The sequence below is a fragment of the Cordyceps javanica genome, chromosome 5, assembly GCF_051103115.1.
Source record: "Cordyceps javanica chromosome 5, complete sequence".
In the NCBI taxonomy this organism is placed as follows: Eukaryota; Fungi; Ascomycota; class Sordariomycetes; order Hypocreales; family Cordycipitaceae; genus Cordyceps; species Cordyceps javanica.
Window position 1 is genome coordinate 2,485,283 of NC_139299.1, and position 23,654 is coordinate 2,508,936.

At 54.8% G+C, this 23,654-nt stretch overlaps 8 protein-coding genes and 2 non-coding genes across 10 annotated transcripts; 4 read left to right on the plus strand and 6 right to left on the minus strand.

The window, feature by feature from the left end:
- Nucleotides 1–32: 32 nt before the first annotated feature.
- Nucleotides 33–1,220, minus strand: V2A60_007987 (ribosome biogenesis protein TSR3; the record flags this gene model as incomplete). The annotated part of the gene is made up of 1 exon (XM_083259267.1): nt 33–1,220. The coding sequence occupies one exon, from the start codon at nt 1,218–1,220 to the stop codon at nt 33–35; it is 1,188 nt and encodes a 395-aa protein (XP_083115393.1).
- A 625-nt stretch (nt 1,221–1,845) lies between these two features.
- V2A60_007988 (VHS domain-containing protein) lies at nt 1,846–4,052 on the plus strand (the record flags this gene model as incomplete). Its single annotated transcript, XM_083259268.1, has 4 exons — nt 1,846–2,391; nt 2,458–3,148; nt 3,225–3,724; nt 3,843–4,052. The coding sequence occupies 4 exons, from the start codon at nt 1,846–1,848 to the stop codon at nt 4,050–4,052; spliced, it is 1,947 nt and encodes a 648-aa protein (XP_083115394.1).
- A 922-nt stretch (nt 4,053–4,974) lies between these two features.
- Nucleotides 4,975–6,764, minus strand: V2A60_007989 (uncharacterized protein; the record flags this gene model as incomplete). The annotated part of the gene is made up of 2 exons (XM_083259269.1): nt 4,975–5,236; nt 5,293–6,764. The coding sequence occupies 2 exons, from the start codon at nt 6,762–6,764 to the stop codon at nt 4,975–4,977; spliced, it is 1,734 nt and encodes a 577-aa protein (XP_083115395.1).
- Nucleotides 6,765–10,502: 3,738 nt separating this feature from the next.
- On the minus strand, nt 10,503–10,584 carry V2A60_007990. The gene has a single exon. It is a non-coding gene; the product is annotated as a tRNA-Ser (tRNA).
- A 446-nt stretch (nt 10,585–11,030) lies between these two features.
- On the minus strand, nt 11,031–11,645 carry V2A60_007991 (uncharacterized protein; the record flags this gene model as incomplete). The annotated part of the gene is made up of 1 exon (XM_083259270.1): nt 11,031–11,645. The coding sequence occupies one exon, from the start codon at nt 11,643–11,645 to the stop codon at nt 11,031–11,033; it is 615 nt and encodes a 204-aa protein (XP_083115396.1).
- Nucleotides 11,646–12,807: 1,162 nt separating this feature from the next.
- On the minus strand, nt 12,808–14,201 carry V2A60_007992 (MCT family MFS transporter; the record flags this gene model as incomplete). The annotated part of the gene is made up of 2 exons (XM_083259271.1): nt 12,808–13,767; nt 13,833–14,201. The coding sequence occupies 2 exons, from the start codon at nt 14,199–14,201 to the stop codon at nt 12,808–12,810; spliced, it is 1,329 nt and encodes a 442-aa protein (XP_083115397.1).
- Nucleotides 14,202–14,706: 505 nt separating this feature from the next.
- V2A60_007993 lies at nt 14,707–14,787 on the plus strand. The gene has a single exon. It is a non-coding gene; the product is annotated as a tRNA-Ser (tRNA).
- A 1,772-nt stretch (nt 14,788–16,559) lies between these two features.
- On the plus strand, nt 16,560–17,786 carry V2A60_007994 (RPAP1-like protein; the record flags this gene model as incomplete). The annotated part of the gene is made up of 1 exon (XM_083259272.1): nt 16,560–17,786. The coding sequence occupies one exon, from the start codon at nt 16,560–16,562 to the stop codon at nt 17,784–17,786; it is 1,227 nt and encodes a 408-aa protein (XP_083115398.1).
- A 1,579-nt stretch (nt 17,787–19,365) lies between these two features.
- On the plus strand, nt 19,366–21,452 carry V2A60_007995 (translation initiation factor 2A; the record flags this gene model as incomplete). The annotated part of the gene is made up of 2 exons (XM_083259273.1): nt 19,366–19,953; nt 20,004–21,452. The coding sequence occupies 2 exons, from the start codon at nt 19,366–19,368 to the stop codon at nt 21,450–21,452; spliced, it is 2,037 nt and encodes a 678-aa protein (XP_083115399.1).
- A 1,064-nt stretch (nt 21,453–22,516) lies between these two features.
- V2A60_007996 (uncharacterized protein) lies at nt 22,517–23,338 on the minus strand (the record flags this gene model as incomplete). The annotated part of the gene is made up of 1 exon (XM_083259274.1): nt 22,517–23,338. The coding sequence occupies one exon, from the start codon at nt 23,336–23,338 to the stop codon at nt 22,517–22,519; it is 822 nt and encodes a 273-aa protein (XP_083115400.1).
- Nucleotides 23,339–23,654: the final 316 nt, after the last annotated feature.

Here is a 23,654-nt window from a genome sequence, read left to right on the forward strand (position 1 = left end):
AACTTTTGCATTCAGCTAGTACTTTGGCCTCATTACCATCGATTCGGTGCTGACACTATATTCGACGAGAATGTCTTTGTGATCGCCGCCTGGGCACGCTCCTTTTCAAGCTTGGTCAGGCCTATCCGGTCCGTCACGGGCGTCGCTTCAATGATGTTGTCAAACTCATCATTGCTCGCCCCATCATCGTCGTCATTGTCCGAATCGGGATCGATGGTGTGCTCCGTGAGCTGCTGTGGGCGCACTATCGTCGTGGGCTTGGCCTTTCGGTCCTCCCCGTCACGCTCGTTGGGGTTGGAAAACGTCTTCGAGGCCAGCACCTTGCGGCGAATCTCCTCCATCATCAGGTCGTCATCGCTGTCATCAGATATGGCAAACGGGTCCTTGTCCTCCTCCTCCTCCTCCAGCGCTTCTTGCGGACGCTTGCCAAGGTATATCCCGTCCACACTCCCTTCTTGCTCGTCGCTCTCTTCTCCATCTTCAACCTCGTCGTCATCGTCTGGTATTTTCCGCGGTCGATGGTTTGTATTGCCGCTGGTCCACATGTCGTCGTTTGCCTCTCTGTTCTCGGCGTACTCGCGCTCCAGCTGCGCCATCCAGTCCTCCTCAGCCTTCTTGACACTCGCGGCGTCGGTGCACGCCGCGTACTTGTCGAGGAGCGCCTCGTTGATGTCCAGGAAGGACCGGCCGTAGGAAAAGGGCTCGAGGATCTGCTCCGCCCAGTCGGCGTGGCCGCAGATGTAGAACGCCGCCGCGAGTGCCTCGACGCAATTGAGCCGCCAGGGCTTGCCGTAGTTGACCGTGTTGGCCGCGACGAGGTACGGCAGCAGGCGCTCGCACTTGCCGCCGACCTTGTTCCACTGGACTTCCTGGGTGCGCGCCCACGAGCACTCGACGACGGCGGCGCCGAACTGGTCCATGAGCTCGCGGTCGTCCGGCGCCACGACCTGCTTGCCGTTGGGCGTGATGATGACGCCGTTGTGCCGCTGGCCCATGTGCAGGTCCCGCATCATGCCCAATCGCATCAGCTTCTTTCCCGAACACCGCTTCGGGTCGCAGTGGCCGAGATCCCAGCATGCCGCCTTGAATTGGGGTCTGGCGCGGCGGCCACCCTCGTCCTCGCCGTCTGGCCCGCTGCCGCGGGGTCGCGACGAGCCGCCGCCGCGTCCGCCGCCAAACTTCTTGCCGCGGCCGGCAAAATCCTTCTTGTGACGCACCATGTTCGGTTTCGCGAATTTGTATGGCAAGCTGCTGGACGTATAAACTATCTCGCCCGTGGTGTTGGAAAGTGTGCTGGGCACCTTTTTTTAATAGCAAGTTGCGACGAAAATCGTCCAGCCCCGCCGTCCACCCCACCTTGACATTTGGCCTTCCCGTTGATCTTGATGGTGAGGCGTAGCAGGTGCAGGTGATTGAGAGGTGAGGAGAGGAATTTCTGTATCGTAAAAAACAGCAAAAAAATATCAATAATATTATCGACTATGACCTGTTTACTTTTTCGAAATTTTGGCTCACAAAAGTTCCCAGGCGTGCAGCCCGCGCCACCGCCCCAGCCTGCGTGTCCACATGGAGGGGAGCCGCCAGGCGAGCTAGAATCTCGGCTTGTCATCATCACCGCTTGCGAAGGGGGACTGGGGATTCGTAACGGCGCTTCTCTGCATTTCTGCGCATCACACGTCTGTGGATTTTACATCCTTTCGCCGCTAATCGCTCTCGTTTTCCATTCCGACTGACACCGAGCGCCAGCCTAACTAAACCTCGACGCCGCTGTCCGCAGCCCCCATCCCCATTCAGACCAGCTTGCCCTTCGATCCGCGCCGCCTCACCAACAACCGCCTGCCCACCATGGAGGCCGCCTCTGCGCGTGCGGCTGCCCGCGACCGCTGGGGCGAGTACGGCGGCCGGACGCCGTCGCAGTTGGAGCGCTACATCCACTCGGCGTGCAGCCCAGACAACTATGAGCCCAACCTAGCGCTCAACCTAGAGATTTCGGATCTGGTCAACCAGAAGAAGGGGGCCGCGCCGCGTGAGGCCGCCACGGCTATTGTCAACTATATCAACCACCGCAATCCCAACGTCGCCCTGCTCGCCCTCAGCCTGCTCGATATCTGCGTTAAGAACTGCGGCTACCCCTTCCACCTGCAGATCAGCACCAAAGAGTTTCTCAACGAGCTGGTCCGCCGCTTCCCCGAGCGTCCTCCCATCCGTGCCACCCGTGTCCAGGGCAAAATTCTCGAGGCTATCGAGGAATGGCGCATGACTATTTGCGAGACGAGCCGCTACAAGGATGATTTGGGCTTTATCCGGGACATGCACCGGCTGCTAAGCTACAAGGGCTACATGTTTCCCGAGATTCGCCGCGAGGATGCAGCCGTTCTGAATCCAAGTGACGTACGTGATGACGTTACCGTTATTTCTGCATGTTCACCGCGTCCATGTCTAATTTTTCGTGAATAGAACCTTAAATCCGCCGAAGAAATGGAAGAAGAAGAGCGCGAGGCGCAGTCCGCCAAGCTCCAGGAGCTCATCCGACGCGGGACGCCCACGGACCTGCAAGAAGCCAACCGCCTAATGAAAGTCATGGCCGGGTACGACACGCGGTCCAAGACGGACTATCGCGCCAAGGCGGCCGAGGAGGTGAGCAAGATCCAGGCCAAGGCGCGGTTGCTCGAGGAGCGTCTCGAAGCGTTTCGGCCGGGCGACAAGATGACGGACGGGGATGTCTTCAGCGAGCTCGCTTCGGCGCTACAGAGCGCGCAACCCAAGATCCAAAAGATGTGCGAGGAGGAGTCGGACGACCACGAGGCCGTCGCCAAGCTCTTTGATATCAACGACAGCATACACCGCACCGTCGAGCGCTATAAGCTTATGAAGAAGGGCGACCTCGAGGGCGCCGCCAAGGTCGCCGCCGGGGGGCCGACGCCCTCGCAAACGGCAAGTGGTAGCGGTGGCGATGGCGGTGCGGCGGGCGAACTGTCACTCATCGACTTTGACGCCGATGCCGCCGAGGCCAACGGCGGCGGCGGCTCATCACAAGCCGGCGCCACGCAAGGCATCGAGAACGACCTCCTCGGCCTGGACATTGGTGGCAGCTCCGGCAGCTTCGGCCAGGGGGGCAGCATTGCGCTCGGATTCGGCGCCAACCAAAGTACGCAACCCATGAGACACCCCATAGAATTTCAAAATGACGTGGGAATGACAGGCGACTAACACAAAGTCGATAGATATCCCGGGCCCTGCGCTGCTCTCTTCCCTTACAGACAACAGCACCTCCAGTAATAACAACAATAGTCACATTGCCGCCTCGGGCAGCAGCAGCAATCTCAGCAATCAGTTCATGTCCTTTGCCTCGGCATCCGCATCGCAGTCGACCAGCCCCAACCCGGCCGCCTCCGCCGTTGCCGCCCCTCCTCCTCCTCCCGCCTCCGATCCCTTTGCATCATTCATGTCGCAGCAGTCCAGCAACAGCGCCGCCGCCGCCGGCAAGCAACCGGCCGCCGAAGACGACGAGTGGAACTTTTCCTCGGCGCTCCCCGAGTCGTCACCGCAACAGCAGCAGCTCCCGCGTGAACACCGGGGCATCGTCGCCGACGGCAGCATCCGCGCCGAGTTCCTGGCCAACCGCGCGACAGCGTCGTCGCCGGCCATTGACATGGTCTTTTCCTTTTCCAACAATACGGCGCAGCCCATCTCTGAGCTGCACTTTCAGCTTGCCGTGACAAAGGTATGATATGTCACCCCTCCCCTTTTGCCACCCGAAATCCTGAGAAGGACGAGAAGAAGGGAAAACGACAAAAGCACCCGCTAACAGGATGGCGAATGACAACCCAAAAAAAATACAGGGCTACGAACTCAAGCTCAAACCACAGACGGGCCGCGACCTCGCCCCCAAGCAGAGCAAGGGCGTCACGCAGCACGTCGCCATCCACCACGCCGGCGGCAGCGCCGCGCAAAAGGTCGGCTCGGCGAAGCTGCGCTGGCGCGCGGCGTACAAGGTGGGCGGCGAGCCCAAGGCGGAGACGGGCGAGATTGCCGAGTTTAGCATCGCGTGAGTCCAGAGCAAAGAAAGGAAGAAGAAAGAACCAATCGAAAGGAGCGAGCGGGCCACGTGTGACTGTGCGTGCGTGCGTTCGCGTGTGTGTACGCGTGTGGCTTTCCTTCTTTCTTTTTTCTTGTTTAGATTATGATTATATTCTGTCATGCTGTTCAAGATGATGGACATGAAAAGTGGCGACGGACATTTTTGTTTCTTCGTTTTTTTCCCTTTTTTCTTGAATTCTAGCTAGTAGAAGTAGAAAAGGAGAAGTCTTTCCCAAAGGTAGAGAAGCGGTTTCATCTCAAATTCAATGGCATCTCATTTTCCCCCTTGCTCGCATGCTTGCATCCCCTTATGTATGAATTTTCCGCCAAGGGACCGACCTCTCATGTAGAAGAAATTAGAGTGTATTATGATAGAAAAAAAAGGCTTTTACCTCGAGCGATATATATCAAAGCCACCTCTGCACAAGCCTCTTTCCACCACCGGTGCCCCGTCCTCTCGTTTATCCGTTTCTCGAAATTTTACAGCAAAACGCAAGAAGAAGACAAAGGAATACATTTCCCAATCATCAGAAATGCCTGCAACCAACAAGTCCATGGGTATGTATAGTGGGTGCCTTGGCAAAGAAAGAAACACGCAGCCGTAGCAAAACAAATAGACAAACAGACAACTCTTGGCAAAGATTTGAGGAAAAGCAGAACATGGCGGAACAAAAGGAACAAAAACTCCCATCAACTGTAAAAAAAAATCACAGTAATCGTAAGAACGACATGCCATCCACCCAAACGCCCTCTTACCCCTCAGTCTCTTCTTGAACAAAGGCAATGCCACCGTTCTCAACCCGTGCGAATGATATAAAAAAAAACGCAAAAATGACTCCTCATGAATGCAGAAATAATACAGTTACATGTCCCTCATAATCCAACAAGACTTGTTCAAACACCGAGCTGGATAGGGGCCGAGTTGGGCATGACGTAATTGCTCGTCGGGGTCTTGGGGATCTGGGCCATGGATTCGCGTTCCGCCTTTTCCTTTTCGCGCAACAGTCTCTCGGCCTTTGTAATGCGCGGCTTGCGTACGATGCCTCCGCGGGAGCCAGGGCCACCGCCGCGACCGGTGCCTGCGCCTCGCGACGCGCCTCCGCGCCCGCCACGGCTACCGCGACCGCCGCGACCACGTCTCACAGGACCTTCGGAACTGTGAAGAGAGTTAGCATAAGACTGCATGTTATGATAGTAGACGGGAAAGCATACCCAGCTGGGGGCTTTTCGACTTCGGGAACCAGTGGCCCAGAGTAGACAAAAAATCCGTCGCGGCTGGCGGCAGCCTGCGCCTCCCAGAGAAGCTCCGAATCGTCCACAAAGTCGTCATCGACATCGTATTGATCTTCCTTGAAGTTGCGCTTCTTTTTCGTCGGCTTGGGCTGGTTGTCAGTGCCGCTGGCGCCAGCGACCTCGGGGTTGCTACCCTCACCGTCGGACAGGTCCACAGACATTTCATCGCCGGATTCTCTTCCCGATTCGATCCTTTCGAGATTTGCCGCAGCCGCCGCGATGCGAGCTTTGCGATCTCGGTTCGCAGCCAGGCGAGGGTGCAGAGCGTCCCAGCCGTAGCGGTCCTCTGCAAGTCGCAAAAAATTGACGTATTTGTTAGTTTCGCCGTTGGAAATGGGAATGCTCAGAACAATGGTAGGCACATCAGCCTCCTCGCCAGGTTTGGCCTTGCCAAAATCGAGGATGGAACGGCCATCCCCCTCGGTTCCCAGGTCATCTAGGTCTGTTTTGGGCGTTGATACGCCAGTGTTTTTGGGCGACACTTTTCTTACAGGACCATTGGCGATTGTGGTAAAATTCGAAGGGTTGACGACGGGTCGAAGTACATCGAGTGTTTCTGACTTTTCCGGAGGCGGACGAGCGGCGAAAGGTCGAGGCGGTTGATTGGAGGGAGAATTTGGCAGAGGCCTCTCTTCGTGTAGACGGGACGCAGGGTAGCCGTTGTGGGAATTTGAGGGCGACATGTTGGGCGCGGTCGGCTCCAGCAGACTTGCAATGGAGGGAGACTTGTTGGCGTGTGCAGGCGCCCTGGGGGAGCCCGAGGCAGGAGAGTAGGGGTTGTGCGAGGGCGCATCACGCGCAGGTCCCGATATGCCGCGAATCGGGTCGTAGCTCTGGCCGCTGGTGCGGACAGGGATAGAGGTTGTGGGCGGGGGGTCATCGTTGAGAATGCTCTGCATGGAGCTTGGATAACCTTCGCGCTTGGGCATCTTGGGCGAGGAGCGAGCTTGCGTGGGCGACGTTTGCAGAAAGCTCTGGGAAGTGGAGTTTGGCGAGGCAGCTGCGTGACCGGGTGTTCGTGAGACGTCGGAATCGTCCTGCTCCGTGTCGGTGAGAGCAACCTTGCGCTTGCGCTGGATGGGAGGCGCATCGGGATCACGGGGTTTCCTGGGGCGCCGGGTCTTGACCTCAGCATCCGTCTTGGGCTTCACAATGGTGCCAGGCTTACGGCCAGGCTTTTTGCGCGGGACGCCAGCAGCGGTGAGTTGTACCCATTTGCCATCAATAAGGTCGAACTTTTTCTCCAGGAGCTTGCCGCCTACCATGACGGTAGAAACCTGCCGCGTGGGCGTGGGGGACTCGTCGTCGGGTTTTGAGCCAGGGGGCTGGTATTGTTGAAACGTGGTCTGCTGAGTACGACGTTGGTCGTTGCTAACGACAATTTCGTCCATTGTGCCGGGTTTGGGGTGTGTTTGTGTGGGTGTGTGTAATGATCGGTAGGGATAGGTATTGATAAGCTGAAGGGTGGCGGTCGCCCGAGGTAGTGCGACGACTGGGAGCAAACAACCACCAAGGGTGAGATGGTGGGGATAGAAGGCAAAACGAAAAGGGTACCGTTGTCTATATCAGTCCCACATGGATAAGACGAGAGTTGCAAGCAAAAATGCAATAATGAATGAGCGGCAGTCGGCTGTGTTGAGTTGCAGCCTGGACGAAGGAGTGGCCTGTATTGGCTGCTGCAGGGTTGCGTTGCCGTGGGTGGGCTCGGCGCGGCGAGTGGCGATCCGTGATTGGCGGGAGGAAAATACGCCTGGAGAAAGTGGGCCCGGCGCAACAGTGGTGCTTGGGAATAGCCTCACTTGACCAGCAGCGGCAGGCGCCAACGACCGAGGGAGAGACGGTAAAGGAGGACGCGTAAAGTGAGGCGAGTCGCGGTGATGAGGTCGAGCCGAGGCGAGAAAAATACAGAGCAGGCGTGCGAGAACAAAAAGAAGTGCTCAAGAAGACGAATTAGATGGCGCGACGAATCGAAATCGATGGAAATGGAAATGTCGATTGCGGCGATTTTGTGGTGATTTTTCTGGCTGCGATGTGGCCGATGTGTAGGAGTAGAGAAGTGAGAAAGGGGGCGGAATGGAACAGAGGGGGGGAAAGGCGAAAGAAAGCGGCCAAACGGGATGGGGCAAGTAGTCTGTTTTTTTTTACTGGGCTCTACGGGCTTGGGGATGGTTACAATTGCTGGCACTTTTGGCTGGTTAATGGCTAGTTGATAATAATATACGGGGGGTGCCGTGGCGCCAGGCAAAGGGGAGGAAAGGGCAAGTGGAATAAGAAAGGGAATCGTTGGGGTGGGATGGGATGGCGGAATGAGAAGGGGAGGGAGGAGGGGGTAGGGGAGGATGAATGGATACCGATGGGAGCAGAGGGGAGGGGGAGGATAAGGAACTGTTTAGACAAGAAAGGAAAATACAAAAGAGATACAAACACCAAAGGAATAGACCCGCTGCAGGGACGACGAGATATACAAAGGAGGCAAGATGCGACATTGGCGAGCTGCCCGCAACAGGATGGGGGCCGGCCAGGTACCAGCGGACGAGAAAGAGTCAATGTTTTGGAGGGGGAGGCAGGTAGAGAAAAGGTAACTCGGATGGCTTGTGCTAATTGCGCAGCAGAGTCAGGTGGTCCTGGCGGCGGGCAGGTTCGGCGGCGGTGGTATTCCAATAACGAAATGGGCTACAGAGAATGAGAGAGTGAGAGCGTGAGAGACAAGCAGTTGTTTTTGGTAGAGGGAGACGGGTAGTTGGAGAAAGGATGGGAAAAGCAGCCAAAGAAAAAAAAGAAAAAGCACGGGGACCAGCCTTTGGGATGGTGTGGGGCCCGCCGTCGTCGCCGCCGCCGCCGCTGCAGCCCGCATTCAGGGAATAAATAGGTAGGCAGTAGGCCAGGCCCCTGGAGGGGGGGGGGCCTTTATGTCGGTATAAATCTGGCATTTTTTTGGGTACCGAGCTAGGTCCTAAAGTAGGCAAAAAAGTAGGTATTTGCTAGTGAGAGGGGGGGGTCCTGCTTTGGGTTGGGCGGGGAAATGCAACCGATGGCCGACATCAAAAGGGGTGCCGTTAGCTCGCAACGGTGTACTTGAAGAGCCCGTTGTCAGCGAGCACCGAGGGGAAAAAAGGTATGGTGCATGCCCAGAAAATGGATAAAATCCGAATTTCGCAAAGAATTTCCCCTTTTTTTAATATTTATCATTGGTATTATTTGCCTTTTTTTCCCTCGTTCTTTCTTCGTTCGTCTTTTCATCTACTCCCGCCCCCATCTAGGGCCGTTTCCCTGACGAACCCCTCCCAATCAACATGCACACGCCACACTTCGTCCCGGCGGGGACCCCCCGTTATCCTATCAGGATCCAGATAAGCGCCTTTACCAAGATAGGCCTGCGACCCGTTATTACCAATGCGTTCAAGTGCTTCCATCTAGCACACAAAGAAGGAAGAGTCTCGCACAACTATACTCGACTCATTTCATTCCAGGAATTCATTTTGCATACGGTTTTATATATATGTGTATGTGCATGTGTATATTTATGCTCTCATCACTTTCTCATGATAGTCTCTCCCGGTGTTGCATGTCGCCCAATGTTCGCTTTGCACCAGTCTTTCCGTTGCACTAGACCACAACAAGGCACTCTTCCCGTCTCGCATTCTAAATATCCGACTCCTGCCAAGTGACCAAAGCGCTTTGTAGATTGGATCATCTCTCGCAATCTCGTACCATGGACTCTTTACCTCCTGTTTTGTGTTTTCTTTTTCTTCCTTTTTTTTCTTCTTACTATGTCCGCTTTTTGCCCCTGCCATGCCACCTGTGCTCTTGCGCCTTGCTCTCCGTTTGCTGGTATACATCCCTCGTCAGTCTCTCTACGCTCATCTTGGCAGCCCGAGAGGTGATTCCTTCTCGCCCGTGGGAGCTTCAGTGGGCGACTCACGGCCCGGACATCTCCCTCATATCGTCAAACGTTACAGTCGCCAGTGAAACAAGCACAAACCATGCCCCTTACCGCCTCACCTCCCTCGCCATTCTCCCCGCCCAGACTCCCGTCCCGCCCGGCCAATGGATCGGCGCTAATGCAGGTGTGGCGGTGCGACGCGTTTTGTGCTCAAAAAAGCTTACCTGCCGAGTAGCATGACGGCTCAGTCTACTTGCCTAGGTAGGTCGCTGTGAGAGGCCGATTGCAGCGCATCCAGAGGCCGGGATATAGTTTCTATTCCGAGGTCGCTATTGTCCCTCAACGCTTCACAGTAAGCTTTTGGGTTGTCCCCCCTTGCGTGGTCTCTGCAACTAGCCCCGCTTGCAGAAAGCCATCCACGCTCTACGGAGTACTGTGTCAGCAGTTGCTTACCCTACAGGATGCTGCTATTTCCAACTGCCTTGTTTCATGCATATTACACGCATACGGGCTTTGTGGGCTCGGTGGTGCATTATTCACTCTATAATTGACCATTCGTTTGTGTTTCGATTATGTTTGCCATGCTATTGCTCACCGGGCGGCTCTCTTTTTACATCATTTGCTATTAGTTGGTTGAAAGGCAACACACAACACTGACCACCGCGAACTACACGCCTGGTTCACATACATGCAGCCAAACCGAGGTTTTATTGTAATAACATACACACACTACTCAGCATCCCTTATACGTCGAGACCACCCCATGGCTACTTTTCATCCGGTTGTCCCGATGGAAGCAGTGAGTCACGTGATAAAAATGTCCTGCCAAATAGCCCCGCCACCGTAGAAATAGCCACGTGTGCCACGCTGGTACATATTACAACGCGCCTTGCTAGGCTGGAGCGGACCGCGAATATCATCAGAACAGTAGGCTTCGCATCGTCTCACGCCACCGCTCGTCACATATGTCATGCCAATGTAAACGAGACTCTGTCTCGTCTCCATATTGCATCTACAAGACGTGCAGGAAATGTCTACTGTTGTCGCCGTTGGGTCAAACCTGATGCGCAGGCTAATACCTTTACTAGAGATGAAACAAGAACAAAGGAAATAAATCCTCGGCCGCTGTCAGGCCCGAGAGCAAAAAATTATCGCTGTGGCAGCAGCGGCCCGCAACTACACGCCCCTATACAAATGAAGACTGGTGTAGCGATTCATGTTCACCATGAGCCAAAAAGAATTGATACGACAAGAGCAGGATTTGAACCTACGCGGGCGAACCCATGTGATTTCTAGTCACACGCCTTAGACCACTCGGCCATCTTGTCTTTGCTTGCTTGTTGAAACGGGGAGCCTAATTTGTACCTATATATCTATTGCGGCATTTTCCCCGTTGTTGATGTTGTTTTGGATGGTGTGGGTGGGGTCTGGTGGGTATCACTCCGCTTTGGGCATGAAGGCTGGCACCTGGTAGAAAACCCAGGAAGCTTGCTTTTACTGACGAATTGACGAGGGTAAGTAAACCTTACTACTACGCAAATTTACTCCAAGTCATAGCATAATTATCCACTACAAGCATGTTTGAATTCCATAAAATCAGTGTTGATAAATTCCACTGTTATTTTACCATGAATTCGTAATTTTATCTTTTCCATTATGCGAAACCATCGCAACTACAGACACGTCAAAGATACACAGGGAACAAGTAGTAAGACAAAATTCTATGTAATTGTCATGGGCTATTGACTTTGGTTCCAATCACAGCATTGTACACTCATAGCTTCCTCCATGCCTTGAGCTCGTCCTCGGAAATGTATCGTAAGCTATTGACCTCGGCAGGCTTTCCCTGGATGGCGGCCGCGGTCACCTTGGCCGCCGTCTTGACCGCACCGTACTCGGCCACGTTGTGGGTAATCGTCTCCGCCTGGAGCTTGATGAGGCCGATGCGGGGGTCCTTTTCCGACCCGTCGTGCACGCCGTCGCCGAGGTCCCCGAGCCAGGCCTTGAGGATGGGGCTGTAGTACTTTTGCACCTCGTCGCGGTCCGTGACTACGGTGGCGCGGCCGGCAATGGACGCCCAGGAACCCTTGGAGTCGAGGAACGAGACGTTGATGTCTGGGTCGCTCGCAATGTCGTCCGTCTTGCCCGACTCGGTGTTGATCTGGAACACGAGGTCGATGCCGTTGCTCTCGGTGCCCGCGAGCGCCATGCTGCGCGACACGAGGCGGCTCGAGCCCGACTGTCGGGTGGTCAGCATGCCGTACTTGCTGTTGGTGATGAACTCTGTAAAGTCCTTGATCTTTTGCGGGCCGTCGACGCTGGTGTCCGCGTTGGCCTTGGTGTACGGGTCGGCGGGCGCGTCGCCGGTAGATGTGTTGGAAAACGACATGATTTTGTGATGAATATAATGATATGTGATAATTGTAAAATTAAAGTATACTGCGAGGGAGTTGTCTTTTTTGAGCGCTCTTTTATAAGTCAAGTAGGGTGTGTCTTCTAGTACGTGACGTAATGTCGACGTTGATGATGCAAACGACTCTGGCAAGATGACAACATCTGATTTCCTCGCCAGATCGGCTCCCGCGAATCATACGCTAACATCGATATTCTTTTTTTTTCGTGCAGCTGAGGCGATGTGCGAATCGACGCTGGTAATTTCTTTTCGTGCGCTAGGCCGCAACCTCACGTCTGGTCACATGAATTTAGGCTGGCATTTGACAGCGATCTGTTCTAACGAAACCTGCATATATCCAACAGTGATAGCATGAACTTGATAAATGATGGGCTTACAAAGGTACCTTTCGCTGCAAACTCTACAACAACCATCTCGCAGGAGCCTTTATTCGTCTAGTCACGCTGTGACCACCCTTGCCCGTGAACTAAACAGGCAAAAGAGCTGTAAAAAAAGAACACGAGCATCAATGATTGTTGATAGAATTTTGAACCAAGCGTCTTCCATCTGCCTTCTGCGGTTCCTTTGTCGTATTCAATAGCTCTCGCGTTCACCTCGCAACAAAATGGCTCTCCCGCCTGTGATGGTATAGTTCCACCCACCTCTGACCTTGCCTTAAATCCGTTGGGCAACAAAGTTGCCAGATGGCTAAAAACACGCATATAACCCCCAAATATAGATTTCTCTCTCTGAAATGAAAAATTAAAAAAAAATCCAGATGGCCGAGACGTAGTATCAAGTGGTGGGGGGATTGCGTTTGCAGGCTAGAGGATTGGTGTGACCCTGGCCGGCGACCCTGGCCCGTATTGAGTTGGACTCATGTGCCTGATGATGAGCTTCCCGCAGGACGAGTAGTATGAAGGCATCGGTGTTTCTGCTTTGATGAGTGCTCTCATTTATGTACCGACTCGCACAGAGTGGCTTATTGACCTCCGAAGCCAATCGAGTTCGAGTTGATTGAGCGCGATTACATACTTGAATGACTTGATGGTCACAAGTATGTCCTCCATGATGCTAAGACAACAAGTGAAATGATTGAGATGAATACAGAGTCTATAATACAGCCGCTATTATCTTGTGCCCGATTTCTAATAAATCCTCATATCCGGCCAAAGAAACCCTGGGGCATCATGGCCTTGACCACAAGTGACAAGATGCCACCAACAAGGCACATGGCGCCGCTGAACATTGACACCTCGAAGAAGCCGTCAAACGCTTTGACGAGCGCGCCATTGACTGGCGGCCCGACTAAAACACCAAATGATGCCAGAGACATTCCCATGCCCATGTAGGTACCAATATTCCGTGCATCCTTCACAAATATGGAGATTGCTGCCGATGCGCCCGAGATGATGGTGCCAGACACGAAGCCAAACACGGCAGCATACACAATGACACCGGCGCTGGACGTGGCCTCGTTGAAGCAAAAGATGACCACACCCGTCGACACAGCACCCAGGCTGAAAATGTTGAGCGGCCCGTACTTGTCCGCCAGCACGCCCGGGATAACGCGGCCAAACGTCGACGCCGCGTTGAGCACCGCGGGAAGGTAGCCGGCCATCGTAGCACCCATGCCGTGGCGCAGCGCGTACGTCGGAAGGTAGAAGATGGGCGTGAACATGCCGACAAGGATGAAGAAAAAGGACACGCAAAACAAGACAAACTTGCCATCACGATACACCTCGATCATGAAGAGGCGGCGTTGGCGGGGCGGCAGCCTCGGCGTCACGGTGACGCAGGCAAAAAGCAGGAACGGCATGATGAGAAAGCCAACAATTCTAACGGTCCAACCGAAGCCGAGATTCGAGCTGTTAAGCATTCGCGACAGGATAATGGGCATGACAATGCCGCCGAGGGAGGACCCCGCGACCATGACGCCGAGGGCAGCCGCGCGCCGCTTCTTAAAGTAGTGCCCGGCGGCGGCAAACGCAGGGAACTGTAGGAAGGCCATGGCGATGCCCATTAGCACGCCCTGCACGAGCATCAGCTGCCAGTAGGTTTTGCACAGGCTGAGCATCATCATAGCAAAAATGTACATGATGGTGCCCGGACGGACAACCTGCGATCAGTCAGCACACACGATAAAGGTGTAAGAGAACAAAAATCGACAGAAGAGACACACACCTTTGCACCGTACCGGTCGAAGAGAGGCCCGCCAAGTACACCCGTCGCAAACGGCAAAAAAGCAGACACGGAGCCGATCCAGGCCACTGAGTCCGGTGAGTAGCCCTGGAGCTGGTGTGCCAGATAATACGCCTCAAAGGTACCAAACGAGTTGCCGAAGCCCAGGCAGCAGAAGAAGATGGACGCGCCGCCCGCGATGACAAGCCACGCCCTCAGCCCACCGTCTGGGAAATCATCATCATCCTCGTCGTGGACTTGATCGTCATGTGGGAGCACTTCTTTGGTGTCGAGTGTCGAAGCGGCACCACTGTGACTCTCGGCGCCGGATGTCGAGGACGGAGCCTCTATGTCTGTCTTGACTGTACTCATGCTGTTTCGCTACAAAACCTTTGTTGTACACACTCGGAAGAGAGAACTAAACGTTGAAAGACAAAGGCCGCTGACCAATCGAGACCGACCAGCACTTTTCATGTCGCACTTTCCATCGCTTGACTTATATATTCTGTATCACCAGTGCCAGCCTGGTAAGGCTGGAGCCAACGGCTTACACGGACTCGGGCGACCGGACTCGGGAAATTGCCCACTTTTTGTCGGGCCGGAACCGCGCACGCTGCGCAAAGCCTTGCACTCCCTGGCCGGACTCGGGATTTTGCATTTTGCCATTTCGTATTATATCAGATCATCTACCGGATCAAAGTCGTAACACGATTCGGCCGAAGCTGTCAGCTGGCTGATATACGTGGGAGAGAGGTTGGCATTCTCAGCCCGGTTGACCTTACTTCACTCAAAAACGGTCCAGAACGCAACGCGTACACACAAATACATGTGAGGCCTTCTTAGATTCAAATTAATCGCCCCCACATCAACAAATTAAGACAAGGTGTCCGAGTGGTCAAGGAGTGTGACTAGAAATCACATGGGTTCGCCCGCGTAGGTTCGAGTCCTGCCCTTGTCGTTTCATTTTTTTGATCATGCTATCTACCAAAATGGTAGATGCGACTTCAACATACTGAATCTTGAAGGCATTCAAAGAAACCCCCCCTCCCCCCTCCTTTTTTTTGGTCCCGCTTGATTCTTTACTAGATCATGTCAGAGTATGTACGTGTATTCCGCAGAGTTGTCCATCGTTGCTGAGATTACAGTCGTGCGTTGTTGGGTATCGGGGACAGCAAGAGCTAAGCGCCATTACTTTCCTGCTTCGCATTGGTATGTGGTTGTTGGCCAAGTGTATGGTGCGTGCTGTCGGTACTGCCAAGTCCAAAAAGTCCAGCAAAGCTCCTTCTCTATTGTTCTTGAGCAATTTCCTTTTTTTCTGCTCGCAATGGATTATACTATAGTGGAAGCGCAGTGTTTGAAGGCCTGACCCATGACGGTCTGTGGTTGGGCCGAATCAATTAGCTATCTACTTGTTCGCCTCTCGGGGCTTATGGACCGGCTGGGATTACGCCGCTGAGGAGGAAAGCATCAGTTGTTCCCCTCAGCTAGAACCACCATATGTGCGACACTTATCTGTTGGCCACAGAGAAGACTTGAACTTTCTTCCTGATATTCATAATTTTATATGGAGGTTACGAATGGATAACGCTTCAATGGCGCAGGCCCAGTGTGTCTACGACCTCTACGTCGCCGTAGCGGCGTAACATGCAACTCTGATGGATCCAGCAAGTACAGGAGCATTGCTCAAGTCTGTAAGGTCTTTTTTCCGAGAAAAGACCATACTAACGAGACATTCAGGGATTACTTCCATAAGTCGGCTGTCCTTGTGCCGTTGGGAGAACGCACGTGCTTCTAGCCTACGAAGAATTGCGTCCGGAAGGGGCAACCTTCGTTGCGTACAAAACACGCCCTTCGACCGCTATTGTCGAGAACCATTGGCGACGGGCAGATGAAGAATATTGAGAAGCTGTTTCAAGAAACTGTGGAGAGTCCAAATCGAAGTCAGGATGAACAATTGACGATTTTGATTTTGAAAAAAGTGCTTCTACTTTGGTACCTCAGGGACACGATTCAAGTCATGGTGGCCGCGCAGCGACAGCGCTACATAGAAACCTGGAAAACGGAAGCCGAGGCAGCGCCAATTACATGTCGGTTCTCGGTGAGGAACGAATGGTAGAGCACGCCAAAGACGATGCGAATCGACGTCGTCCCGGGGGAAAAACTTGCGAATGCCGGGATGCTGAGGCGCGTCGTTGCTAAGTAGCGGCAATCAGGCATGGAGGGCTGTCTCTAGTAGCTGGCTTTCGTAGAGCTAACACGCTTACTCAACCGTGGAGGCGGAAGGTGATGAAGCAATGATGGCTCCCATGATAGCTCTCACAGAAATAATCTTGTCTGGCCGAGGTGCAAGAACAAGGCGTGCACCAGAAGCGGTAGTAAACATGCACACGACAATGAGGCCCACACTGGGGGCAAAGGATGAGGTAGTGTTGAACTCGCCTGCGTAGGCCCGAATCCTGATCGTCTTTCTAACAAGGTCCCATTACTTTACTCTACGTTCCTTGATTCTTTTTGCAGGCCAATGTATTATTTTTTCTCGTTTTGATCTAATATATGCTATTTTATTCTTCACTTTTTTTTGTTGCGTACTTTACAAAGCCCGAGGATGTTCCCACCAATGCTACTGTTAGAGCCTGGGCAAATATCAAAGGCGGGGCCGAGGAGGTTGATCGCCGCCTTCAACTTTTGCGATACGCACCACAACCTGCCTCAGGCACATCGGAGCACAGCATGGATCCAACGCTCCTCGTCGGGGACATTGTGGAAAGGGATACTGCAGAACTCAAGAAACCGAGTTTCCCGAATGCGCCGCCCACAACAACTGGCTTCCCGCAGCATAGAAAGCGATGGACGGGCTCTGCTTTCAAACAACAGCGTGCCAAGGCAGCTGCCGGTTCGATGACGGATGTCTCAACACCGGACGATGCCAAGAACATTTCGAGAAGGACCGCGCAAAATGACCGTCAAAGCTTTGAGGAGACGGAGAAGAAGCGCATAGACCAGGAAAACAGATCGAGGCTGGACGCCATGACCCCGCAAGAGATTGCGCAGGCGCAGGAAGACCTGATGAACGGGCTGAATCCTGCTCTGGTGCAGCGACTCTTGCAGCGCGCACGCATTGACGAGCCTACCGATCCGTCTCCCTTTGACCTTCCGCTCTCAAAGGAAGCGGCTGAAGAAGCACCGACGAGACCAGGGACGGAGTTGGAGGCTGACAAAGAGGCAGAGAGCAAGCCGGCGGCGACAAAGAAGAGCGTCTCTTTCCAAGATGTACCCGAAGATTTTGACGAAGATCGAGAGCCTGCGCACATCCCAGATGACCTGATGGCGGCAACTGACCTCGGCAAAGAATCGACACACTTTCCGGGACCTCCCAAGGTGGCCGACCTCGACCCGTCCGACCCCGACTTCCTCGAGAACCTTCACAAGAAATACTTTCCCGATCTCCCCGCAGACCCGAGCAAGCTGGCTTGGATGGCGCCGATCCCGACCGAAGGCAGCGTGGCAGACAAGGAGTCCAGCTACTACCCGCACGAAGAGATTCCGGTATCTGCGCTTCGCTTCGACTTTCGCGGGCGCTTCCTGTCCCCGCGCGTCAGCCGGTCGATCCCGTCGTCCAAGGGCCTCCACCACCACGGTGAGGCGCCCGAGGCGGCGGGCTACACGGTCAGCGAGCTGGCCCGGCTGGCGCGGAGCGCAGTGCCGGCGCAGCGATGCATGGCCTTTCAGACGCTGGGCCGCATCCTGTTCCGGCTGGGCAAGGGCGAGTGGGGCAAGTCGGTCGACGATCCCATCGCCATGGGCGTGTGGAAGGCGGCCAAGGACGGGCGGGTGCTGGACACGCTGAACGAGGCGGCCATGGTGGAGGGCGGTCACAGGGGAAGCAAGGCGTACGCCATGGAGGCGCTGTGGCTCTTTGAGAAGGGCGGCTGGCGAGAAAAGGTCAAGGGGCGATGAGCTATGAATAGATGGGAAGAAAGAGCAATTGCATGGATTGGAGTGGACAGACGGGTGGGACGCCGGCGTTTGGGTGTGTTTTGAATACAGTTGACGTAGGGTACAAAGGAAATGCATGATATCCAAGTGTTTTGTTTGCGTGGGACTATGCCGACTGGCTGGCTGCTAATGTGCTAGCCATTGGCTATTGACTACTTGACCTGTTGAAATGTTGCGTAGCTATAGATGACATGGGAGACAGGGAATCAAATGGCCTGGTCGGAGGCTTGGACTAGTGTCGATGATGGCGGCGAATAAAGTCGGTTGGTTGGCGGTGGGGGTTTCGATTGGCAGGCTTGCAAACTGCTTGTACCGTGGATTTTATTTAGTGGCCGTCATGCCGTCCACGCCAAGCTACTAGGTACGTGCCGTGGGTGCTCGGGTGCCAGGTGCCTACAGGGTGGTGTCGGGAGCGTCACAGGTCCTTGTGTGGCACAAGGGGCCCTGTAATGCGCTAAGATGGCGGCGCTTGTCATGTACAGTAGAGATCTCATCTAGGCACTAAGTAAGTAAGGTAGGTGCCGACTTGTACGTAGGTATGTACTTACCATAGTACCTACTGATACTAACGTGCTGTGCCGACCAAGGTAAGTAGCGAAGTACGGCACACCTTTACATGTGGAGGTGGTAGATACTTGGGTACTTGGGCGTGAAAGGCAGGCAAAAAAGGGAGAGGTGAGTACTATCAGCTTTGCAATGGAACATTGAAACCTGCCCTTTTTTTTCTTGCTTAATTCAATCTTTCTTTGCTCTCCCTCTCATGCATTTATATCCTCTTGTCACTTACCCATCACTGATACCTACAGCGTCAAAGCCCAAGGCAGCTGGCAGCCAGGCAGCGTCGCGAACAGCGCAGGAGTGGGGCTAAAGTGCACTGCCTAACAAGTCCCAGGCGTCCAATCGAGTGCCATTAAAAAAAAAAATACAAGCACACCCACAGTTTCTTTTTTTTTTCCAAACCTACCTAGGTAGCCCATCTAGGCCATTACGAGTCGTCTCTGGCTGCTGCGTCCCCATTCCCTTTTTTTTCCTTCTTCACCCCACAGCATCACGGCATCGCCGCCGACCGACAATTTCTCCCTACGCTGCCCGGGTGCTTGCCAATTTCTCCTGCCCGCCTCTCCATCCCTTTGAGCTTCTGCATCTGTTCTCTCGTGTCCCCTTCGAGCACGCTTATACGGCTAGAGACTGCACTTTCTTTGTTGCCCTCTCGCTCTCTCTCCGTTCCCCACCGCCAAATCGTTGCCCAACGACCACGGCGACGAAGACGACTCGTGGTGAGATTCGGCATTGCCCTCGTCTCCCTTTTCCGTCATCAACTACTCTTCGAATCCTATAAGCGACGGATCTGACTTCCCTCGATACATATACATCCTGCTGTCTCCCTCTGCGCCAATCACGCTCTCGTGACACCGCATCGCCTTGCCCACGCCACCGAGCAACGCCCCTGCAGCATCACGCGCCAGAACATTTGCACCCCTGCCACGCAACTCCGTCTCACTGCAACTACCCTCCAAAGATCCTGTGACTTTCACTAGCCATGGCTTCTCCATTGCAGTTTGCCTACCGGACCCTCAAGCACATTGGCGTCTTTGACGCCGCGCCAGCCTACGAGCCCCTCCCCGGCTTCACCAAGCCCGAGGGCAACCTTCGCTGCTGTGCCTACTCACCATGTGGTCGCTACTTTGGCTGGGCTTCGCCCGAGGCCGTCAACGTCATTGATGCCTCTACCGGCGCCGCCATCCTCACTTTGCCCCTTGTCAACGTCTACGAGCTCGGCTTCTCCCCCCACGGCACCTTTCTCATCACCTGGGAGCGTCCTGCCAAGGATGACAATGGCGACGCCACCAAGAACCTCAAGATCTGGCGCACAGTTGAGGACGGTGTTGCTGCCGCTGATAAGCAACCCATTGGCCGCTTCGTCCAGAAGCAGCAGGGAAGCTGGAACCTCCAGTACACGGCCGACGAAAAATACTGCGCTCGCCTCGTCACCAACGAGGTGCAGTTCTACGAGACCCATGATCTCATCACCGTCTGGAACAAGCTTCGCGTGGAGGGAGCCGCTAACTTCGCTCTCGCTCCCGGAAGCAAGAACCACGCTGTCGCAGTCTTTGTACCAGAGCGCAAGGTACGCTTTCCCACAGCCCCCTTCTCTGTCTCGATGCTAACAAATTCAAGGGTCAACCCGCCTCGGTTCGCGTTTTCAATGTTCCCCAGTTCAATGCACCCATCTCTCAAAAGACTTTTTTCAAGGGCGACAAGGTCCAGCTGAAGTGGAACAAGCGCGGCTCCAGCATCCTTGTGCTGGCGCAAACCGATGTGGACCGCTCCGGCAAGAGCTACTACGGTGAGACGACGCTCTATCTTCTGAGCACAAACGGTGCATTTGACGCTCGTGTCTCGCTGGATAAGGAGGGACCCATCCATGACGTTTCCTGGTCGCCCAACTCCCGCGAATTTGGTGTTGTCTACGGATACATGCCTGCCAAGGCTACCATCTTCAATGACCGAGCTGTTGCCACCCACTCGTTCCCACTGGGTCCGCGCAATACAATCACCTTTTCCCCCACGGGCCGTTTCGTCCTCGTGGCTGGCTTTGGAAACCTTGCTGGTCAAATTGACGTTTATGACCTCGAAAAGGACTACCGAAAGGTGTGCACTATTGAGAGTGGCAACCCCAGCGTGTGCGAGTGGAGTCCTGACAGCCGATATATTATGACTGCCACGACGTCGCCGCGCCTTCGTGTGGACAATGGCGTCAAGCTGTGGCATGTCGCTGGCACTCTGATGTACAATGAAGATATGGTTGAATTGTACAACGTTGTCTGGAGGCCGCAGGCACCTGAGGCTGCCGCACCGGGCGACCCTCTCACCACTGTCCCTCCTCCACATGCCTCTGCGGCTACCTACCTCGGCACTGTCAAGACCCCCAGCAAGCCTGCTGGCGCCTACCGCCCCCCCGGTGCACGTGGCCTAGCTACTCCTTTGCACTTCAAGCGCGAGGACGAGGGTGGAGCTGCTCACGTTGTGAGCAACGGTACTCAAAATGTTGGGCCCAATGGCTTTGGCCGTGCCCGCCGCGCCGTCCCGGGCGCTGAGCTTGCTGACTCTGCTCCCGCTCCTGCGCGCGGTGTCCCTGGTGCTGAGCCGGTTGACAATGATGCTGCCAAGAAGAATAAGAAGAAGAGAAGCAAGAGAAACAACAACCAAGGCGATGGAAAACTTGAGGCGGAGCCCAACGGAGGCGCCAGTCTCGCCCCTCCTCAGCAAGGAAAAGACGGCCGCAGTCCTGAGAGACGTGGTGGCGGTGGTGGTGCTGGCGCTAACGACCGCAACTACCGCAGCCGCTCCAGAAACAATGGTGATAGCCGCAGCCGCAGCAACACCAACCAGGGACAGCGCAACGGCGGCAACGCTGCTCCGCAGGCTCCCGCGCAGGGTGCTGGGGCCGTTGATGCTAACCCTCATGCTAAGAAGATTCGCAGTCTACAGAAGAAGGTCCGCGCCATTGAAGATTTGGAGATGCGCCTGGCTGGTGGCGAGAAGCTCGAAGATACGCAGATGAAGAAGATCAACACCAAGTCTGCTGTACTCAAGGAGCTCCAGGGTCTTGGTGCTGAGTCCTAGATGAGACGACTTGGTTGGCGAAGACGAGAGTCGTTCCGGATCGTTACCATTCTGCGCATGCTACACGGCGATGACTGCTGTTTTGCGCATCCATGGAATGACTTGTCTTGGATATAAGGAATATGGAGAACATGGAATGTGATGATCAGTGCTGTAATGATTGTTTATGGAACAAACGGCCGCTGGACTTGGCACAAAAGAAAGAAAAGAGTGAAGGCCTCTATTTAGATCATGACTGCGAAACGGCTAGCATAGACTCGCTGGAAACGCGAGTACAGGGGATCAGATATTACACCATGAATAATAACCTACGCATTGAATTTCAATGGTTTCGCAAGTGAGATGATTCTTGCTGTTACCTTGCGTCCCCGCTGGACGTTGTATTGCCCTACATTCTGCCCTAGTTGCATATTTCCGCGGCACTGCGCGCAAGCCTGGTGCTGCCAATTGACTATCATGGGAGCGAGCTCTGAAACCTTTGTCTGCTCTCCTATAGGGGTTTTAGCCGTGGACTCTACCCGATTCCGCTGGACTTGCTAGTGAGGAGATGAACGTACCATGCACGTAGCTGTGTATGAGTGTCGGCGATGTGGTCTTTGACGTCTAGCATCTCTCTACTACATTCTGCCATCTTAACGAATACACCTGCATTACTTTTCAATTACACGGGCCTGGTATTGGCTTCCACTCTTCTATCCAACCGGCTAAATGTCTGTTTCGGCTTGCCATTGCTAGCAATCGTATCGTGCATGTCCGATGAGCTGCTCGAGAAAGATGCCGGCTTTGTGGGGCAGACAGGTGAGATGAAAGGTTACTGGGGAGTATGCAATGAGTTGAACAGAAATGCATCACTGTAGGTATCGCGTGGAGAATGAACGGATCTAGGGGCGCGAGCCAGATACGGCAGTCTTTTCAATCTGCAAAATACTTGAACAGGGAATCTAATTAGCGCTGTCTATTGCCACGTCCATCCCGATGCAACAAGAAAGTCGAGGCGCCTCGACATTATAAAAAGAAGAGACCAACGTGAACTGCCCATTCGCAAACGAGCAGGTACACCCCTACTAGAGAGCCAAGACATAGAGCGCCGAGCCGAGGGACAAGGCCACGGCGGCCGCATTCACCGTCGCACGGTCGGCTGCGCTGCCCTCGGGCGGACAACTCACAACGGGCGTGGCGGCGAGACAGGCCGCCTGCGTGATGCGAGACGAGATGCTCTGCGCGGCCTCTGAAGGCACAGCGGCGCTGCAGGGCGTCGGCGTCGGCGCCGGCAGGGCGAGGTGGGCGCACGAGGTCAGCATGTCCGCGTTCTGCGGCGGCGGCACGTCGAGCACGTCGAGGACCTCAAAACCGACGCCCTGGGCGTTGCCGCAGCGGTCTTCGCCGCCGACGGCCACCAGGTCCGGTTCGTTGCTGCCCTTGTGCGTGGTGAAGATGAAGCTCTGGACCGGCTCCTGCGTGTCGCGGCCAAAGTGCCCGTCGGCGCCGTGCTCCTCGCCCTCCTCCTCCTCGGAGGAGGAGGAGGACGTGCAGTTGTTCCAGCGCAGCTGCCAGAAAAACTCCCAGGTCCCCTCGGCGTCCAGCAGGCCGGTGACGAAGTCGTGCGCGTAAAAGGTCGCGCCGTCGCCGGGCAGGGCGTTGAGGCGCACGCGCTCGTAGTCGGTGGCGGCGTCGGGCCGGCCGTGCGGGATCACGCGGTAGCTGAGCCGCAGGTTGAGCTGCCGCGCCACGGCCGGGTTCTGGACGGCGAAGACGACGGGCAGCAGCGGCGTCGGCGCAATGGTGTCGTTGCGAGGGAAAAGTACGTCTACTTCGGCGTGGCCTTTGACGCCCCCGGCGGCGGCGGCGCGGGCCGCGATGCCGAGTGTGAGAAGAGACGGTTTCATGGCGGCAGATGAGAGAGGCCGTGTGTGTACTCTGGCTCAAGGAAAGTCTAGTTGAACATTTCTTTGATACAAACAACCAAAAAAAGCATGGAAAGCATGAAGAATAGAAAACAAAACGGTGAAAAAAAGCAACTGCAGAGGAAAAAGAATGAGTTGTAAAGAGATCTGTCGGAACCAACATGCCGGGGCGGCCAGCCAGCTCCAAGTTACAGGGCATTCCCCAGTCCCCAGTAGGAGAAATCGCCCCAAAGAGCTCGGCCATGACCACTTTGGGCGGCCGGGAACCCACTGTAAGCCCCGTCGCACCCACTACTAC